At 45.7% G+C, this 15,525-nt stretch overlaps 1 protein-coding gene across 1 annotated transcript; it reads right to left on the reverse strand.

Annotated features, from left to right (window-relative positions):
* Window positions 1–1,244: 1,244 nt before the first annotated feature.
* LOC101341442 (cytochrome P450 2B11-like) lies at window positions 1,245–14,241 on the reverse strand. The gene is made up of 9 exons (XM_004388735.1): window positions 14,071–14,241; window positions 11,466–11,628; window positions 11,182–11,331; window positions 8,512–8,672; window positions 6,055–6,231; window positions 5,461–5,602; window positions 4,101–4,288; window positions 3,786–3,927; window positions 1,245–1,426 (listed from the first exon to the last, which is right to left on the reverse strand). The coding sequence occupies exons 1-9, from the start codon at window positions 14,239–14,241 to the stop codon at window positions 1,245–1,247; spliced, it is 1,476 nt and encodes a 491-aa protein (XP_004388792.1).
* Between the last annotated feature and the right edge of the window lie 1,284 nt (window positions 14,242–15,525).

The raw sequence follows: 15,525 nt of genomic DNA on the forward strand, positions 1-15,525 counted from the left end.
GTGGAGGTTGAGATTAAGTTGGTATCCCTGCACAGGTGGCTGTCAGCCAGTTTTGTCAGAGGGTAGCATGGTGGTATGAGATCCTAACTGACAGGCAGAATTGGGGGCTTCCTGTGCCCACTGGGAAATAGTTTATTTTGGGCATCAGAAGAGAGTGAGATATGGAGAAGGAGGCAAGGTCTGACTGGGGCTCCAGTTCCATTTTGGGCTTGTGGGGGACTGATTTAGTCATTCTTTCATTCATTCCTCAGCAAATATTTTGAACACCTGTCCTACGTCATGCACTGCTCCAGGTGTTGAGAGTACAGGGATTAACAAGACAACAGCATTGAGGTGAGGGGGAGGGTGTCTCAGGTCCCTGGGGACCTGACAATAAGTGAGTCACACACAAAATAACACAGACACCACCTGGCTCCTGCATGTCATGCTTTGGTTGTTTATTTGATTTTCAGGGAATTAGAAAGGAGCATCAGAGACGACAGGGCACCAGAATCACACAGTGCAGGGGGCATGGGCTGAGGAAGCCTTTTCATGGAGGGAACAAGTAGACAGAGGCAGCTAAGAATAAGGATGTGGAAGGATTCGCAGTTGAAGATGCTGCGAGGAAGAACTTGGGTTCTAGAGCCAGACAGGCAGCCTGTGAATTTTGCTCCTCTGCTCACTAGCGATGTGTCCTTGGAAAACTGATGCCATTCCCTGGCCTCTGTTTACTCATCTATAAAATGGGCATGATCATCACACCACCACATGGGGCTATTAGAAGGAGGATTGGAGTGAGCTCATGTACACAGAGCCCTTTACCACAGCTCATGGAGCACAGGAGTTGACAAATGGAGGCTGTGGTTGTCCTGTGCAAAGGGAGAAGTCACTCAGCATAAGCAGTGTCCTGGGAGGCACAACCGCACAGAGATCCTGAGCCAAGTTTCCCCCTGGAGCCCCAGTCTCTTTATCTACACCAAGGAAAGTGCTGGACTGTGTTTGAGGCTGCTTCCAACTTCTGGAATTCTGTTTCTGGGGAAAAGAAAAGACTTCCTTGAGTCTTTAGAAAAATTGAAGTATGATGGAAAGAGGTGAGACCAAGGAAAGAACTTTCCAAAGGAAGTAACAACTAAGGAGAGGGAAGGGTACTGGCTTGTAGCAGGTCTCTCAGAGGCAGGAAGACTTGGAGGGAGTCAGGGGCCATTCTCTGTAAGTGTAGGGACACTGGATAATCTTGGAATCTTTTGACTCCTTCCCTTCCCCCCTCAGCGGGGCAGGAAGCAGATCTGGTATAAGGGGGGCAGTCTGCCCACACCATTCTCCCGGGGTGTGAGATCGATGCCCTTGGGGGCCACAGGGCTGGCCACAGAGAAGTTCTGGAGGATAGTGGTGAAGAAGAGGAACAATTCGGTCCGGCCGATGCTTTCACCAAGACAAACACGCTTCCCTGTGGGCACAGAGGTGGGAGAGATCACCAATATGGGCATGGGGCATGTGCACATTCAATGGGGGAATCCTTGTCCTGTCACATCCCAAAGCCCAGACACCTGTATCCATTGCCAGGGATTTGCATGGAGTTGACCTTTCATCTGTGGTTCAGGGTGGACTTTTGAGGGTTCCTGAGCCCTTTGAAACTGGAGGCAAATCTTTGAGTGGATGTGCCATGTTCATCTTTCCAGGACAGAGTTTGTAGCTTCTATTAGATTTCCATAGAGGTCAGTGGTCCCAGAGAGGGTGAGGACTCAGGTCTGGCTGTGTGTGTGTGTTTGTGTGTGTGTGTGTCTGTGTGTGTGTGTGTGTGTGGTGCTTCCACATGTGTAGATGTGTGTGTACTTCTGACTTCACATCTTCAATGTTCTTCATTTCTAATGTGGAGATAATGTTTCCTAGCTCTTAGGGCTGTTGTGAGGTTAAAGGAAGGAGCTAATGTTTGTAAAGTTCCTTAGAATACCACATGGCCCATACTAAGGACCCTGGAGCTGGAGCTGTCATTTTGCGTGTGCCGCTGGGTGTGTGCGGGCTGTGTGTATGGTGTGTTGTGGGTGTCTCTGCGTTGAGTGTGTGCCTATGTCTGTCTTCTTGTCTCAGCCTGAGGCTCATGGGCTTCAAGAATTCTGAAAAACCCCAAATTGTATATAAAATTTGGGGGTGAATGGGGGTGATGCACATGAAGAAGGGTTCCACGGCTTTCCTCGGACTCTCAGAGGGATAAGAAACCTCCATTAGATTACAAACCATGGGATTGGAGAGCAATAAGAACAAAGGGAGCCTGAAAACAGAGGCAGAGACACAGAGCAGCTCTCTCCCTTTACTTCTGGGATTCTTATTTTGCAAACTGACCACCTTTGAATGGTCATAACAAGAATAGGTTTCCAGCCCTGGACGCTCTGCTAAAGCAGAACTGAAACCTCTCCCAAAGGCCACTTTCCAGACAAAGATTAAACAAGCGTATAAAAGAAAAAATAACACACATGAGGAACATGCTTCTTAGTTCAATCAAATAAACGAGACGAAAAGGGCAGCTCCTGTCCAAAAGCAGGATGAGCAGGCAAGAAGGGACAGGAACTGGATGAATGGACACCAGGGATCCCAGGTGGAAAGGGGGAGGGTGCTGTCACATCGTGAGGATTGCAACCAATTGCACAAAAGAATATGTGTACAAGTTTTTGAATGATAAATTAACTTGAGCTGTGAACTTTCATCTAAAGTACAAGATGAAATGAAAGGAGGCCATTGGCACTAGGCAGGGCCAGGGTCTGTGTCACTGAAGTCTCCGATGAAACTCAAGACTGGGGATTTGTTTCTGGGGTCTTCCTTTCTCAGAAAGGATGAGAACCCTGGGTGTTGGGATTTTCACTGGATGGGGCCAAAGAGTGGAGAATGGGGTCAGAGACAAGTTAGAGCATGTCAAGCTCCTCCCTTGCTCCCCAGTGCCCACAGAATAAATTCTTATTTCTCCCCCAGCCTTCAGGATGCTCCCCAGCTAAGCTCTTCACCCTAATCCCATCCTGTAAACTATACACTAGGCTCACTGGATTTCTTATAGTTTCCCAAACATACCATGTCGTCTCCACCTTCAGGTCCTTCCTGTTGTCTCTGCCCAGAACATTCTCTCAGTGGTTGACTAATACACACCTACGAGGACTTAGCTGAGAAGCCAAATCCTTAGATAAGCTTTTCTTACTGACCTCCAAGATTAGTTAGTGCTTCCTGCTTTGTGCTGCCAAAGCCCCCAGCTGGACTGTGAATTTCCTGAGGTGAGGACTGTGTCTGTCTATGTGACTTGTTTCATTTGTCATATTCAGTCCCTAATAGAGAGCACTGGGTTCTGAATTGTGCTCAACAGATAATTTTTGAAGCAAATGAATACATTAAGGTTTAAAAAAAAGCAGTTGCCATCAAGTTGATTCCAATTCATGGTGACCTCATAATTGTCAGAATAAAACTGTGCTCCATAGGGTTTTCAATACAGGAGTTTTTGGAAGTGCATATCTAGGCCTTTCTTTTCAGGTGCCTTTGGGTGGACTCAAACCTCCATCCTTTTTGTTAGTAGCCAAGTGCTAATCATTTTCACCACCTAGGGAGAGGTTAAAGTACTTTCCTGGAGTCCTGCTTACCAAGATGTGTCTTTCGGACACAATCTCATGTCTCAGGCCCCCTCGAAGGTTGTAGTGAAAATGGAATGGGATAACGCAGGTAACTGGCATCTAATAAGTGTTCGATAAATGGCCTATTATTGTAAGTCTAGAAGAGGCAATGGATCCTGCACTCTGGTGTCTGGGGAAAGGGGCGTGAGTCCAGCTTACCTATGGAGAAGGGCATAAAAGCTTTGTTCTTCTTCAGAGCCCCATTGGCATCCAGAAAGTGGTCAGGGTTGAAGTCATCTGGTTTTTCAAAGTAATGTGGGTCGTGGAGGGCAGAGCTCAGGATGGGGAATACTTCAGTGCCCTGAGGGAGGGGTAGAAAAAACTCATCAAAAGATTTCACTACCTCTCTGTCCTCCCCACCCTCCAAGAAAAACAACAACAAGGGAAGCTTAGTCATAAAAGAAGTCAAGTTTGGGGATTAACAGAACCCAGGATGTCCACACTGGTGAGATTCAGGAACCCAGCGGACCTCACCTTTGGGATGAAGTACCCTCGGAAGTAAGTGTCTTTGGTGACCATGTGGGGCAAGCTAATGGGGAGGAGGTCCGCAAATCTCTGAATCTCGTGGATGACTGCATCGGTGTATGGCATTTTGGCTCGGTCCTCGAGAGCAGGAGGGCGATGTGAGCCAATCACTTGTTCAATCTCCTTATGGACTTTCTCTGCACAGAAGAAGGGACCAAAGAATCCCTGGTTCACTTCATTGAAGCAGCATTTCAAAGAGGCATTTCAGTGGGGACACTGCTTTCTATGAGTCAATCAGTATGCCAGAGAAAATCTACAGTAAAGGGTTAGGGCATTGACACCCCTCAGGGCAATCAGCTGGAGAGAGGGTGGAGGAGGGAAGCAACAAAGAGCTAACCCTTTGAAATGTTATGGATGCTCTCCTCATATGCACAAGTATATACACACACACACACACACACACACACATGCACACACACATATGCATGTCTTCAATCTAAAGGGAAATCACTTTTGGCTTTCCGTCTGGGTAAATATTATTGTGGATTCAAGGTTATCTATAGAAGAGCTTTTTTGTCAAATTTCTCCCTCTAAGATTAGTAGAAAACAAATTAATATTTACTGTATGTGTTATATGTGAGGCACTGTACTAGGTCCTCAGGAATAGAACAGTGGAATAGATGAATAGATTAATTCTTGCATAGTTAAATAAGTGAATAAATACATCAATCAATCAGTGGATGGATTTATTCATGATTGGAAAGGTTGACAAGTGAACAAATCAATGAATGGATTATGTATTCATGTATCAATCAACAGGTAGATCAATTAATGAATCCTGGATTAATAAAAGATCCATAGACAAATAAATCAATGAACCCAATGAATGAATAATTCAGATAAATGGATGAATGACTTGACTGATGGAGGAATAAATGAATGAATCAATTAGTGAATGAACGGGTATATAAAGAAATAAATGGATGGGTGGATTGAATTATTAATAAATTAATAATTCCATAAATCAATAAACAAGTGACTTATTAAGTGGATAAATGAAATAATGCATGGATGGAGTATGAATTTAGAGAATGATTGATGGAATGATTAAGGAATAAAACAATTCACAGATGGATGGATGAGTCAATCTGTGAGTGACTGAGGATGAAACTATTGAGAGAAGAAATGGGCAGATTAGCCATCCATTAATAGGGCTGGTTTATTTGGGAACTATTCCAAAGCCCTCAGTCCCCTGAGGTCAGAAGCCAGCACTGCCTCTCTTATCCACACAAGACCCCTAGTTCCACTTCTGCAGCCCAAAGTGGGGTGAGAAGGTCCCTCTGGGATTGTCTGTCCCCGCCCTGCCCACCTGCGATGTGAGGGTATTTGAGCATAAGCAGAAATCCATAGCAGAGAGTGGTGCTGGTGGTCTCGGTGCCCCCCAAGAAGAGTGACAGGATGTTAAGGATGAGGTTCCGGTAGTGGAACACGGTGTCCGGGTTGGACTTCTCCTGGGTTGGGAGGGCAGGGCTTGGGTCAGGGAAGGCTGGTGCCTCACCACACGCATGTCTCTGGGTGCCCTCCACCTGTTTCTGGGCTTCTCCCACCGTCTGGCTTTGTGCAGTGTGTCCAGCAGTCTCTGTTCTTGGCTCTCTGTCTCTTTTCTCTCTGTCTTGCTCTGTTTCTATCTTTCCATCTTTTAGTGAGCTGGTCTTTGTCTCCCAACCTGTCTCCCTCTCTCTCTCCTCCATTTCCATCTCAGTTTCTCCTCTCTACCTTCTTCCTTTCATCTCCATCTTCTTTCTTTTCCGCATCTCCTCTCCTCCCCTTTGCTCTTCTCCCCTCTTCAACCTCTGTTCTTGATGTCTCCTCTCCCCACTCTCCCACTCTTTTCCTTTCCCCTCCCTTCTTACCTCCTACCTTCTCCATTTCCCCTTCCCTCCCTCCCCTTTCCTGGACCCACTTCGTCCATGTGGAGCAGGTAGGTATCAATGAAGTCCCGGGGGGCGCTGGGGTCCAGGGTTTCACGGTGCTTATCCACGCTGCGGCCGATGAAGTCCTTGACTTCCTGCAATTTTTTGTAGACTTGCCGGTGTGGGCCCGGAAAGTGCTTCAGGAAGTCCGGGAAGAGCTCGAACACCTGAGAGAAAGGAGTGACAGTGAGGTGAGGTAAGCCTTGAGCTGAGCGAGTGGGTCACAGGGAGAGGGCAGCACACCTCCGTGAGGAATCTCTCTCGCTTTCTCTAGAAAGACAGAGAGACGATATAGAGCTAGATCTCTCGTTTTCTCATCTAGTCTCTATCTTTTGACTCCAGCTGTTTGCATCTGGAGTCTGTCTCTGTTGCTTTATGTCCGTCTACACCTTTCTTTGTCTTCCATTTCTCTCTCTAGTTTTTTCTCTTCCTTACAATGCGTGTATTCTTTTATCTAAGATTGATCAATTGATCAATCCATTGATCTGAACACCTCACTCTGATTCTATGTCTCCATTGAGCTCTTATCCTCATATTTTTCTCTTTCTGCATCTTTCTACCTCACTCACGTTTGTTTTTGTGTGCCCCACCTCCCTGTCTCTCTCCTTTTCCATCTCTCTTTCTCCCTGAGCGTCTTGGTTCCATCTCTCCATGTGTCTCATTGTCTACCTCAGCCTGTGTAACTGTTATTCTCAGACATCTCCCTGCCTCTTTCCACTCTCTGCATCTCTCTTGCTGGGTCATTCACTGATGAACTGCTGCTTGCACAAGATAAGCCTGCTGACTACTTGGAACTATTTATTTATTTTGGAGCATATTTCTACTGCTTTACCTGATGATAAATGTAGCTAATAATTGCCCCAAAATGCAGAAATGTATAGAATAAGATGTACGTTTCATCCTTAATCTCTCCTTTTAGAGATAATCATTGTTAACTATTTGGTGGGTCTCCTTCCAAACCTCCCTGTCTCTCTCTTTATGTTCTCAGTGGGAGGAGCACATTGGAATCACCTATTGTGCTTGTCTCAGGTCCTCATCCTGGACCTTATCCCAGACTTGCTGGATCAGAGCCCTAGTAAGAGGTCCGGAGAACCTATATTTGTGACAATCCCGTATGTGAATCTGATATACACCCTTAGTTAAGAACTATAGCTACGCATGCTATACAGTTAAATTTTTTTTTAATGTTGTAAAAAATAGAGATAACACAAAATCTGCCAATTCAACATTTGTGGCTGGTACAGTTCACTAAAACCAATTGCACTAATCATGTTGTGCAACCATCACCAATATCAATTGCCATATTTTCCATCCCCATAAACAAAAACTCAGTGCTAGCTAAACACAGTTTAATTTTTAAAATATACAATGGGTATATATACAGGTTAGTCAATAAAGAGAAATTTTGTTATATTGTTTTAAAAGAGGAACATATTACTTTATAATCTGAGGAGGGGGGATTTTAAAAAATAACAGTAGAAAGAGGGGGAAGGGGAAATGGGAAACAAATGAAGAAATGGGAGTTTCTTATTTTCATGTATCCTTAACTTTCTTCAGGTGAGGCAAGGGCTTTGCCACAGATAGAGAGGCATAGATTCAGAGCAAGAGGAGGGTCAGATGAGTAGAGACTTTGAAAATCTGATTTAGTCTCTCTTTCTCTCTCTCTCTCATTCTTTTCTACTCTGTCAATCAAGATCTCTTTATCTCTGCCCTTCGTCTTGCTTTCTCTCTGTCTTCTCTCGTTTCCTCTTCTCTTTCTTTCAAGACCTCTGAGTTGTTGGTCTCTCTCTCTCTGATTCTGGTGACCCTTGGTGGTGCAAATGCTTAATGTGCTTGGTTACTAACAGGAAGATTGGTAGTTCAAGTCCACCTAGAGGAGCCTTAGAAGAAAAGCCTGCCAATCTACTTCTGACAAATCAGCCACTGAAAACTCCATGGAGCACAGTTATGCTCTGACACACATGGGGTTGCCATGAGTTGGAATTGACTCAACTGCAACTGTTTTGGGAGTCCCTGAGTGGTACGAATGGTTAATGAGCATGGCTGCTACCCAAAAAGTTTCAAGTTCAAGTCCACCCAGAGGTGCCTCAAAAAAAGAGTCCTGCTGACCTACTTCTGAAAAACCGTAAACTGAAAACCCTGTGGAGCACAGTTGCACTCTGACATGCATGGGGTCGCCATGAGACACTGTTGACTCCAGGGCAATTGGTTCTTTCTCTCTGACTCTACCTCTATTTCTACCTCCTCCACCACTCCCCCTTCTTTCTCTTAATCTCTCATTCCCTCCTCACAGCCTCTCCCTCTCTCTAGGCCCCCATGTCACTCTCCCTGTTGTCTCAGCCCATCTTCCAGCCTTGCACTGCATTCCTGCACCCTAAAAGCAGATCACTCCTCTCCCTGCCCTGGACGCTTGCCCCGTCCCCACTTTCCCTCATTCGCTCCCTGACCTGGCTGGAGAAGGAGCTGACAATCTCAAAGGACTGGTAGAACAAAGCCAGCAGCCGCAGGAACTGGGGATCTTTGTAGGCGAAGCGTTCTCCAATGACAATGGAGCAGATGATGTTGGCAGTGATGGACTGGAAGAAGAAGCTGGGATCCAGGAGGGCTCCTAGAAGGAGGAGAGGACAGGTCAAGGGACAGGAGTTCAGGGCCAGGGGGCGGGCGTTTGGCTGTTGCTCTGTCTCTGTGTAACTGTCCTCCACTGCTCAGGAATGATAACAATAACATCTAACACTCACTAGGTCTTATCATGCACAGGACCCTATTCTAAACACTTCACCTATTATTTTATTCTCACCACAAGCCCATGGCAAAGACTCAGCTTGTTAATATCTCCATTGTATAAATGGGCAGATAGAAAGGTTAAGTCATTTGGCAGTAGGTTGCACAGCTACTAATTGCTGGGGCCAGCATTCAGACCCAGACAACCTACACAGAATCTTTGCTGTTGGTCCTTACCTTCCATCTCCTTAGAGACCGCAGGTCTGTGAACCTCTGCCTAACTCTGTGAATAAGTGAAGTCCCAGGAGCAAAGGGTGACAAAAAGTAGGTGTTCAATTGATTGCTTGTGCAAATTAAAAAAACCTGGTCTCTCTATCCCTATCTGTCACTCCAACTTCATCTCCTTTCCCCACCTCTAGGGCACTCTGGTCTTTACTTGTCTATTGATGCCTATATTGGCCAGGTTCTGCCCATTCCTAGTTGAAGGCAGTGGTGGTGGGCTGGGAGCCTAAGACTATCCAGTTGGTGCAGACTCTCTCTGTCTAGGTCTCACCTTGTCTGTCTTCCCTCGTTTGTCTCTGTAGAACTTTTCCTGAGCCCTGTCTGTCTGTCTAATATTTTTTTTATTTTGGTAACAAAACAGTTGCCATCTCAACATTCTTCACGTGTACAGTTGAGTGACATTACCTTATGTTCATCATGTTGTTCAACTATCACCCATATCTGTTCCCAAATATTTCCATCACCCTTAACAGAACCTCAGTGTCTTCAAAGCATTGAGTTCTCCTTTCCCCTCCTTCTGCCCTCCCCTGGTGACCACTAATAAACTTTGGTCATATATACTTGTCTATTTTAGATATTTTATATAAGTGAGATCATACAGTAGTTGTCCTGTCACTTTATACCCACCAAGATGGCTATGATTAAAAACAAAACAAAGCAGAAAACAACAGGTGTTAGCAAGGATATGGAGGAATTGGAGCCCTTATCCATTGCTGATGGGACTGTAAAATGGTACAGCTGCTGTGGAAAACAGGCAATTCCTCAAAATCATTTTTTAAATTTTTTTTTTAATGTTATGTTCCTCAAAAAGCTAAACATAGAACTACCATGTCTAATTTTCTCTGTCTCAATTTCTGTCTGCCTTTCTGAGTCTCTTCCACCATCTGTTTTGGTCTCTGCTTGTATCTCTGTTTTTCTTGTTCCCTCCATCTCTGTCTCTTTCTCCTTCCCAGTCTCTCTGTCTCTGTCTCTCTGTATCCCCTGTCTTTCTGTCTCAGTCTCTCTGCTTCTATTTCTTGATTGCTCCCTTTGACTCTGCCTCTCCTGTCTGATCTCTACGTTTATGTTTCACTATCTCTGGAGAGATTATTAATAAGGAAAATGGCAAAGACTTGAAATAAATGAGATGGGGTGCACACAAAGGACTGTTAGTTGTTAGGTGACGTCGAGTCAGTTCTGACTCATAGCGACCCTACAGGACAGAGTAGAACTGCCCCATAAGGTTTCCAAGGAGTGACTGGTGGATTTGAACTGCTGACCTTTTGGTTAGCAGCAGTAGCTCTTAACCACTATGCCACTAGGGATCCACATAAATGACTATCACCTATATGTCCCAGCTAAACACCTGAGCTCCTTTGGAGAATCCAGAAACAACTGAAAGTGTTTCTTTGATGACCCAGCCACTGCTGGAGGCCAGGATACCTCAACTGGCCTATGCTCTCTGCTGGCTCATCAGCAGCTCAACCAAGGAAAGCAAAACATGGTTGGTTATTTCCAATATATCTGTAGTTTTTCCTTTTCTCTTTGCTTTCTTTTACATAAATATTATATTATACTATACTAAACCATACCATACCATATCATATTTTATACCCTGATAGTGCAAACGATTAAGCAGTTGGCTGCAGGCCAAAAGTCAGCAGTTCTACCCACCCAGCAGCTCCATGCAAGAAAGATCTGGCAATCTGCTTCCCTAAAGATTACTGCGCCGAACACCTTATGGGGCAGTTCTATTCTGTCACATGAGGTTGCTGTGAGTGGAAATTGACTCTACGGCAAATAACAACATATATTGTATTGTATTTATGCATGCACTGTTTCCCTTGAATACAAGTAAATAGTATAAGTCTTGAAGTCATTCTTTGACACCCTATAGACCCTCCCCAAATCTCTCTCTGGTTCTGTGTTTCTCTCTTACCCATCTCTGTCTGTCTCTATTCCCCTGTCTCTCTTTGTCTGTCTATCTAATAGTCTCTCGGCCTCCATCTTTCTCTATCTATTCCTCTGTTCATCTGCTCACATATACATCTCTGTCTTTCTATTGCGATGCATCCCACATCTCTCTCTGTTTCACTGTCTTTCTTCTCCACCCTTCTGTCTCTCCCAGGGCTCACCCTTGGATTTCCGCAGCTCCTCCACCAGACACTGAGCCTCCTCCTGGATCCTCTCCTCCATGCTCTGCTTTCCCATCCCAAAATCCTTCAGGGTGGACAGAGAGAATCGCCGGAGAGCCTTCCAATGATCCCCGTTGGCAAAGATGACACCTGGGGGTATGGAGAAGGCATGGGTTCCAGAGGAGTTTGAAAGGAGATGCTGCACCTTTTGTCTTCCCTTCCCAGACTCATCCTCCCCAATTCCCATCCTCCACCCCACCCCTCGGTGCCTTTGAGACTCTCACCATATCCCTGGAAGATTTGCTCAACGACAGCCACTTGCCCCCGGCCAGAGAAGGCCTCAGCTTGGTCCACTAGGGCCTCCCGCAGGGCGTCTGTGCCACACAGCATGACCACAGGCTTCAGCCCCAGGTACACCGTGAACACATCCCCGTATTTCTCTCGGAGCTGCCAAGCATACCCACACCCAGGATTGCTAATTAGTCACCGTGCATCTCTATATCCATAAAAACAAACAAACAAAGTTGCCTTAGAGTCAGTTCAGACTCACGGTGACCGAATATGTGTCAGAGTAGAACTGTGTTCCATAGGGTATTCAATGGCTGATTTTTTGGAAGTAGATCACTGGGCCTTTCTTCCAAAGCACCTCTGGGTGGATTCAAACCTCTAACCTTTCAGTTAGCAGCCAAGAATGTTAACCATTTGCAGCACCTCAAGACTCCTAAACCATGAAAGCACCACTCACATAAAGGTTGGTAATGAGTTACTGCCCCACGAAGCTCCTCCCTGGGCTCCTCTTCCCCCTTCTCAGGACCCACGAGACCTCCCCAGGTACCAGCAACTGAACAGTTGACACTTGGTGCAGCCAGGGTCTGCTGTGATTGGTTGATGCCTGAAGGAATACAGATGGTTAAGTATTTCTAATATTACCCCTGCCCATACCCTTGAGCCTGACCATATCTCCCTGGCATCACAACTAAAAAACCATCTTTTGTGTGACCCAACCTGCTATCTGCTTGCTGAGAATTTCCGCAGAGAACAACGCTGAACCACCCACTTTGTAGACAAGAGGGGAAAGTACAGCCCTCTGGTGGTGATCACGAAATATGAAAAATCCTATCAGTACAGCAGATTGGGAAACTGCTTGATTGCATTTACTGAGGCTGAAGGGACATACATGTACTCAATGATCCAACAGTTTCATTCCTAGATGCATGCCCAATGGAAATGTGTACATATGTTCACCAAAAAAGCAACAAGGACAGTCATAGAAGTCTTCTTATTAAAATGCTCTTCAACATTGAGATGGAATCAATGCATCAATAGTGATGTACTTATACAAGGGAATACTATACAGCAAACAAAAAGAACAAACTACCGCTATACACAACAACATGGATACATCTCACAGGCATAATGTTGAGTGAAAGCAGTTAGACACAAAAGAATTCATACTCCCTACTTCTCTTTATATGAAATTCAGAAACAGACAAAACTAATTTGTGATGTCAGGATAGTGTGGGGATAGTGGCTGGAAAGTGTTGTGAGTGGGCCAATCATGTTCTCTTTCTTACTCTCTGTGTCAGTCACACAGCTGTGTTCAGTTTGTGACTATTGATTGAGCAGTGCTAAGTTGACTCAGAAATCTCTCACACGGATCTCTGCATAGCGTCCACATTGGTCTCCCTGCTTCCATTCTCGTTTCCTCTATGATCATTTCACTCCCTGAAGTCAGAGTAATCCTTTTAAAATACAAATTAGTTAATATCCCTGACCTGCTCCACATGCTCCAATATTCCCAAGCACTTAAAATAGAATCTGAAATACACAACATGGAGGAGGTCTGCACAGCTTGACCGAGGGAAAGCCATAAAAGCTTCCTAGACACATCCAAATGCCTTGAGGGACCCAGTTACTGGGTGGAGGTTTATAAGAAAGTACTGTGAACAACTGTACACCAACCAATTAGATAATCGAGATGAAATGGACAAACTCCTAGACACACACTAATTACCTGAATTGACTCAAAAAGAAATCGAAATTCTCAATAGGCCTATAACAAGTGAAGAGACTGAACTAGTAATCAAAAACCTCCCAACAAAGAAAAGTCCAGGACCAGATGGCTTCACTGGGGAATTCCATCAAACATTTAAAGAAAAAAAAACCAAAAAAACCCAACTAAAGGGATGATGAGCCTAAGATTCAGGAATGTTGTCACCAAAGTAGAAGGGAAGAGAGGAGTACAGGGTAGCTGAAGTTACTGTCAGTATTGTAGCTCTCATGTGGAGTGGTGGGTCCATGGATGTTAATTACGTTACTAATAAATAAATACATGTGTAAAAATGAAATCACACGTAGAAAGCAGTGATTGGGAGCCTACTAAATACTCCAAAAGGGCCAGCTACTATTATAGTGCATTATGTTCCTTATTGATAAGCACTCCATACCCAGTCTGCCAGCAGTCCTTACCTTCCCTTTCTGTTCTCCCTCCCTCTCCCCCACTGCCCTAGCGCTGACATGAGCCTGTCTTTGGTGCCTCTTCCTTTTTTTCTCTCTCTGCAAGTGGCAAGCAGGCACCCATGGACTCTACAGAGGGAGGTAGGGAAGAGTGAAATTCTACACCCATGACTCACACCCAGACACCTCTTCATAACCATTTGCCCACTCCAAATACAATGTCTATGCACTTGCAATTGAGCAGGAAGGCTTTCTGACAAAATGACCACTATCCACCATGCTTCAGCTCCACACGCCTTACATACCAACCTTCACACGCTCCACTCATGAGCCTGGGAGAATACCCTACTCTTTCTTAGGGATCCTTGAGTGATCCCCAAGTACTGAGGCAAGGACCTGCCCACTCTCTGACCCCGTCCCTCTGGATCTCACCCTCAGGATGGATTTGAGTAGACCTCTTCTGTCCATCTGCAGAAGGTTCCCCAAATAAGGCAGAGGACGGGGGCCTGGTGGGAGGTGGCCCTGGGCCTTTGGGTGGCCCCTGGCCAGGAGAAGTAAGAGGCCTGTGAAGAGAGCCAGGAGGAAGAGGATGCTGAGCTCCATGGTCCTAGTCTGAGTGTCTTCCACCCTACTGCAGTCTCGAGCTGGGCGTTTTATCTGAACTTGCCTCCCCACCCAGTTATGTAACTCCTTTTCTTCCCACCTCCCCTTTCATCTTTGTCCAGGAGTGTGAACTTAGAATGTGGTAGGGGAGCCACACGTCCTGTTCGGCCAGCCTGGTGATCTGCTCACTCTCTCCTCCTTCACCCCTTCTCTAGATGGCAATAGCCCTGTGGCAGAGATGCCAAGGTCCACATGGAACTGTGTGTGTGTTTATTTTGGGGGAGGGTTGGGTGAGCATGCACTAGTCAACTTGGTTTTGCCTGTGTTTGTGTACTTATCCCTGCATGCACTTTTCCATGCTTATTTGTCTCTGTGTGTGCTTGTATGATTTCTATATGTGAATACCCATTGCCTTCGACTCCAGTCCAACTCATAGCAAACCCTATAAGACAGAGTAGAACTGCCCTGTAGGGTTTCCAAGGAGTGGCGGGTGGATTCAAACGCCAATCTTTTGGTAAGCAGTGGGACAGTTAACCACTGTGCCACCAGGGCTCCACCATATGTGAACAGGTGTCGATATTTATGCAAATGTGAAGGTGTGTATTTCTGTTTATGAGTCTGGGTGTGCTTGTGTGTATGCTCTTGCATGTCTATGGACTCATACGTATTTATATGACTTTAGATGGAGAGGTATGCTTGCGTTTCAGTGGTAGTGGTGGTGTGGCTTCCTGGGGCGAGTCTGTGTGTGCTTGTGTGTGTTTATGTTTTGTGTGCCTGCTTGCCTCTGTGCGCATGCTTGTATGTGCCTGCATGGTTTTATATGGGAAGGTGTGTTTGTATTTGTGTGGTGGTGGTGGTGTATGTACCTGCATGTCAGCCTCAGTGTACTTGTTGTGTTTGTGTGTGTGCACGTGTGTTTGTGAATCTCCAGGTCCCTGTCTGTACAACTTGCAAATGCTCAGCTCTATCTCCCCAATCTCCCCTCTGACAGCCACAGCCAGAGTGATGGGTAAAACCGAGGGAGGGGTGAGAGACACAGAAGTGGCGAAACAGAGATGAAGGGTCAGGTGGAAAGAGACCAAAACCTGGTAGGTCAAGTGATCAGGTACCTCTCAGTGTCTTTGATTGCTGGGGCCAGCTTTGGACAGTTCCTTCCCTGCCTCTAGCTCTGTCTTCACAATGCTAGACCGTTTCTATCACCCTCCCTCCCTATTTATGTGTGTGTCTCTCACTTGCTCTCTCTCACTGTCTCAGTGCCTGAGCTCCAGGAGTGGAGGGACTGGG

Source organism: Trichechus manatus, unplaced genomic scaffold (genome assembly GCF_000243295.1).
Source record: "Trichechus manatus latirostris isolate Lorelei unplaced genomic scaffold, TriManLat1.0 scaffold00216, whole genome shotgun sequence".
NCBI classification, from domain to species: Eukaryota; Metazoa; Chordata; class Mammalia; order Sirenia; family Trichechidae; genus Trichechus; species Trichechus manatus.